The sequence below is a fragment of the Corvus brachyrhynchos genome, unplaced genomic scaffold, assembly GCF_000691975.1.
Source record: "Corvus brachyrhynchos isolate BGI_N302 unplaced genomic scaffold, ASM69197v1 scaffold806, whole genome shotgun sequence".
Classification (NCBI taxonomy): Eukaryota; Metazoa; Chordata; class Aves; order Passeriformes; family Corvidae; genus Corvus; species Corvus brachyrhynchos.
In genome coordinates, this window is record NW_008238454.1 from 38966 (window position 1) to 44747 (window position 5782).

At 50.6% G+C, this 5782-nt stretch overlaps 1 protein-coding gene across 1 annotated transcript in view; it reads right to left on the reverse strand.

The window, feature by feature from the left end:
- The window catches only part of ACSS1 (acyl-CoA synthetase short-chain family member 1), a 39571-nt gene that overhangs the window by 32397 nt on the left and 1392 nt on the right, over nucleotides 1-5782 (reverse strand). Inside the window, exon 2 of the mRNA XM_017736941.1 lies at nucleotides 1479-1577. Coding sequence (XP_017592430.1) covers nucleotides 1479-1577 — 99 coding nt within the window. The remainder of the gene's footprint in view (nucleotides 1-1478; nucleotides 1578-5782) is intronic.

Here is a 5782-nt window from a genome sequence, read left to right on the forward strand (position 1 = left end):
CGAGAGAGAGAGAGGCCGCCTGCGGGGAGGGGCTGCCCCGGCGGGGCGGCTCCGGGAGCGCCGCACACCCCGCACACCCCGCACACCGCACGCCCCGCACCCCCGGGAGCATCCCGCGCCCAGCGACTCCCCGCATATGGGAGCACCCCGCACCCTCAGGCACCCCGCACCCAGGGACATCCTGCCCCTCCCGGGAGAAACCGCGAGAGATACGCCTGCACCTGGAGAGATAGACCCAGCACTTCCCTCTGTGGCGATATCACCTGCACGGACGTTCAGGCAAGGGTGCACCCCTGTTCACACCCTCGCCACCACAGCACGGGTGCCCAGGTACAGCCAGGCGTTTAAACATAAAAAGCAACTCTCGACACACACGCACCCTGTCCTACCTCCAGCCGGTGTCCATCACCACTCACCCGGACACTGAGCGCAAAATGAACATGGCCAGTGGCACGGTCCTCATGCACAGACAGTCCTTGTGCTTGTGGGCAGGTGGCAAACACATTTTGCCTTCGTACACCACCATAAACACGGATGTCATAACCCTGTCCCCTCTGCTCAAAATGGGGTGTCTCTAAGTGGGCTACACATCCACGTGTTGCTTGGCAGCCCTGCGAGCACCATCATTACCCCAGCATGGAAGTCCTGGCTTTAGTATCACAACACTTCTTCCTCCATATTAATCTAGGGACCAGATTTCACCCCAGCTTCATGGTGCAACCCTCAACAGTGAGTAGCGAGGTTTTACAGCAGGTAGCAGAGCTTATTCATTGTGCATAGCAGGGACATGCTCTTTCCTGGCATGAATAAACTAATTCTGTTAGACAGCTTGGTCCAGCCTCCCAGCACAGAGTTTGAAAGCTCAGAGGGGCATGGTCTGGGCATCCTTAAGAAGCGCCAAACTACCTGAGCACCAAATCTGCTCACTCCCAGGATTTGGGTAGGCAAAGCACATTTCATGTTCAGAATTAAAAACTTGCAATAACTCTATATGCTATGAAACTTCTTCTGGCTGTGGTAGAGACAAAGAGTGTTTTTCTGTTCTAAAAATATCACCAGGCACTTTTTTGTGTGTGATTTTTGTGTGATTTTCTGACACGGCTGAACTTTTCTACTGTGTTTTATAGGTAACAAACAAGAATAAATACACTTTTAATTTCCTTGTAAAGCTGGCATTAGCACATGGCTGCTGTAGTTCGATATTGCTTCCTTGTGTTTTGACTGTTGCTTTTTGCTTTGCCCAAGCCCTAAATTCCAAGCAGCAGCAGGTGTGCCACCTGGTGCCAGACAGGGGCACGGAGAGCACTTCAGCTTTCACTTGGTTTGTCCAAGGATTGCTCAAAAGTTTTTTATCAAAGATGAATTATATGCAAATACCACCCCTTTCAGGATTTCTGAGGGATGCTTTTCACAAAACAAACAAATGAGTTCTCAAAAAAATAAAACAAGAATTTAAATTATTTGGCCTTAAAGCTTACCTGCTTCATTTGTGGATCTTGAGATCTGGGAATGATGCCCTTCTCTGGTTTTCTTCCACCAAGACTCATTTTCCTTTTCTACCAGCAAGTTCTGTTTTGCTCATGACTCACCAAAACATCCCCCGCTCTCAAGTTTTGGCTGCCTTTTTCCTCAGAGATAACCATGGTCAGCAGCAACACAACCCAAATCCAGTGTGGAGGCCACCTGATCACCCCATTCAGATGGGTTGCTGGGCAGAACAAGCACAATCCCAAATATCTTTTCTTGCCTCCAGAAGGGCTGAGGGGAGGGGAAAACTGAGATTTTGCAATGCCTACTTGTTCTAGCTCTGACTTTCTGAACAAGTGAGTGAAGGCTGGCATCAGGCTGTTGACTTTTTGAGAACCAAGGGCTGTTACAGCAATTCTCGTTCTTAAGTATTTTGAGTGTGCCAGGAAAGGCTGGTGCTGGATAGAAGACAGGTCACAGAATTGCTTCCTGCATTCACTGCATCTCTCTCCATTCTTAGGGCTCTCTGGCATTATGGAGTCCCAGCTCTGGAGAAATCTGGTGACTGTGATCTGAAAATGCCACCTCTGTGTGGCAGCTTCCAAAGGCTTGTGGCTGCCAGGGCAGAAGAAGTCATTCCCTGATGCAGCCAAGTCCCCTGGCACAATCTCCCAGACCAGCCAGGCGATCTCACTGCCCTGCAGGAGATTTTAGTAGGTAATAGGCACAGCTGCTGAATAGCTGCAGATCTTGGCCTGAATTAAGGGTCTTCTGTGCTGGTATCATGGCAGGCACTGATGAGCAATGCCAGTAGTGGGTTGAGTAGGGGCTGAGTTTGGCTGCAGATGTCTGCTGACAGAGCTATAGCAAAAAAAAAAAAAAAAAATTAAAAAATCAAAACCAGAACCAAACCCCACCAACTCCACATCTTTCTACTCTTATTCTTAACTGCTACCAGCAGTTACTTATTGGCCTCATCTTTGATTCCTGTCAATATAGAAAAGACTTACCCAATAAGGTGTTATGTTTCTCAATTGCTCATCCCCCTGTTTGTCCCTTAATGATCTAAAAGAAGAATAGTAAGGTTGTGAAGTCTAGGACAGTCTCTTGGTTATCACTGTTCTGCTCCTGTCCTTTCCAATGGCCTTCTCACATGGTATGCACACAGTTGATATCTGACTCCACAAAGAAAGCCAGGGCCAAGCAGAAACACCACCACAGAGCTAAGTACATGCTGGTCTGTGTTGGAAATCCTCCCAAGTCACAATTAACCCAGATTTTAATAAAATCTTTTGATCATTTTCAGCTACATTTGTGCCTGCAGATTAAATTGGACATGTTCCCAGGTGGCTGTTTGTCTTGGGGTGATTTTATGATAATTCTGTATTTCCCTATATCTGCTTTATGCCCAGAAATGGGTCCCATAGCTTTAAGCTGGGTCCAGGAGAGGGGGGAGAGAAGCCAGGCGAATTCTTCAGCATGGTTTGTGTTCAAGGACTCACACAGACTCCCCCACATTCTCACCGCTGCAGAGCCGAGGGAGCACCTTCCTGCTTTTAGCCAGCCTCTTAGCTGAGGCAAGAAATTTTCCCAGGACTGCATACTGAAATCCTCTGGAACTTCTTCTTCTGGAACTGTTCGCCCCATCTGCGATCAGAGAACCAGATCATTGGACCCCGTGGATCAGCAGGGAGGCTGCGGGGACGTCGCATCCCAGCCTCAGACCTCTTTAGGGGCCGAGCCAGCTACAGACAGAACTCTAAAACCACCAGCTTTCTCCACATCGAGGAGGTTTATTATCTAACATTACTCATTTTTTGTCTTTGCCCTGCCAGCACTCTGCTTGTTAAATAAACAGGTTTTTTCACTTTCATCCAGGAAATTCCTTTAGTATTGGTGGGGGAGGTAGTGCTGAAACCTGCCTTCTTACAAGGAGATGTTCATTACAGGACGTTTCCTCCTAAACTTGTCTCAAACCAAGACACTGTTCCAGCAGGTTTCTAAGCCCATTCAGCTCCATCGGCAGAAAAGCAGGCTTAGAGGGAAGTTCAGACCAAGGATGAAATAAAGCTAAAATGCACTTCTTCAGGTGCCACTTTGACAGATCAGCACGGACCTTGTGTCCAAAGCAATGGGAACTGCAGCAGGTTTGAAGGAGCTGAGTACCTGAGCTAATCTGGGACGTGAATCTTTGTCAGATCTGATCACATCTGGTCACACCTGAAACAAAGGTCAAAACTGTGTGAAAAATATAGATTTGCTGCACTTCCACTTATGAATGTATAATAAAAAAATAAATTCCCAGTGAGTGACAAGGGAGAAAAGCGATACTTAAAAATATCCAGAAAACTAGACTGCTTTTATACAGGCCAGGCCATCAGCTGTCCCATTCTGAGGAGTTTTCTGCTCAAGGCTGTATTTCAAACCAAGGGGATTCAGTGCTGCTGCTGATACTGATCAACACAGAACTTCCTTCCCCATTTGGCTGCTCTCCTGCATCAGCAGCCCACACTGGGTCTGCTATGTGCTTTGTTCCAGAAAGTCCTTGCTGATGAATCTCCACATCACACTGACTTCCTCTTGGGCAGCATTTGGGGCTGCCCAACCTGAGGGTGGACTGAAGGCTGCAGCATTAAACCCTTTATCCCTTCCAGACTGGTACTGTTGCTCAATCCAATTCTGCTGTTGGGTCTGTGCTTGGTGCTCCACCAGCACTGTGAAAGAGAGATCTGAAGGATACTGAGAAGTAAGATGACCTCTTGGGGAATAACAGTTCCCTCACCTCAGTTTGGGGTGCCCGCTTCCTTTTCCTCTCAGACTCAGCACCATGAACCAGTGCTTGGGAATACAAGTGATGGGGTCTTGACTGGCAGCACGCAGAGCCCACATGGCAACTGCCAATCATCTCTCTGTCACATACCTGGAATGACAGGAACCTCAGCATGGGGTGCAACTACCAGTGTCTTACAGCCTAGGACCTCCAGGATGAGCTGCTACAGGGCTGGAGATTCCCTGGAGTCTCTGTGGAAAGCTTCCACTGAGCAAGTCCTCAATGCAGGGGGCTCCAGCCAGTGGAGGAACATTGTGGGGGCCTGTTCACCCTGATCTGAGTAGCTGGGGGTGGCCATGGTTGTGGTGGGCACAAGCATGTCTGCAGGTTTGTTAATCTTCATAACATCTCCTGTGTTACCACTCTGGCCCCAAGGGGCTGCTTTGGTGGTGGGGAAAAGTCTTGGCTAGGAGATATGTCCCACAAGGGATTGGGGAGCACTGCAGCCCTGTGGAAGCTGGTGTGACATCCCACTCATGAGACATATGGCAACCTCCATCTATAGATCAACACCAGGTTGGGCCACTCTGATGGGCACAGGGAGAAGGCACCAGTGTGTTGCAGGGAGGGTCTGGCAGCAGTGTCCCTTGCAGTGTGTTTTGTGAAGGTGTATAAGGCACAGAACAGTGCCCATCCAGGGTTTGGGACAGAAGTGTGAGGACCAGCTGGAATATGGGTGATTTGCAGCGAAAAGGGGACAAGAAGGCACAGCCATGAGCATTGCACAGCACATCTGTAGGAGCCACGTTTATCTGTGCTTCAAGTACAGGTGATTGGCAGCAAGCTGGAGCAGGGAGAAAGAATGGCACCTCTCTGGAGCAGGGGCATAGCTGTGCCCCTCAGGGTAGGGGAACAGGGAAACTGCCCAGGGACAGGCACACTGCTCAGCTGCATGCAGGGACAGGCTCACTTGTCTGAGCCATTTCTGGGTGCTGCTGATGAGCCGCTGGGCTTGTTCCCAGCCCTGGCAGGGCAAGATCTGGCCCTGTATGGATGGGGAATGATTCTGATCCTGATGGTGCAGTGTCCAGGCCAGTGCTGGTGGTGCTGGTCCTGGTCCCAGTGTAGTGTCCTGCCCAGACTCTGCTGATGCTGCCACTTGCAGTGCAGCAGAGTGCACCAGTCCCTTGTTGGCCCTGGCCCCAGAGGACTGGAGTAAAAAGCTGCAGGCCAGCACTGCTGGGGCTGACTCCACTGCCAGCTCAGGGCAGTGCTAGGCCCATAGTGGTGACGCTGCCAGTCCCTGTGCAATGCAATGCCCAGCCTCAGGCAGATGTGCTGGCTCTGGTCTTGGTCCCAACAGTGCAGTCACCCGGCCCTGTGCAGACTGTGCCAGCGCTGGCCCCAGTCCCAGGGCAGTGCAGTGCCCAGGGCCATGCTGCTGATGCCAGAGCTGATGCCACCAGCGCAGAGACGAGCACCAATCCCCGTCCTGGCAGGGCCCGTGATCGCGTTGGCAGTGCCGATGCCGGTCCCGTTCCCGGT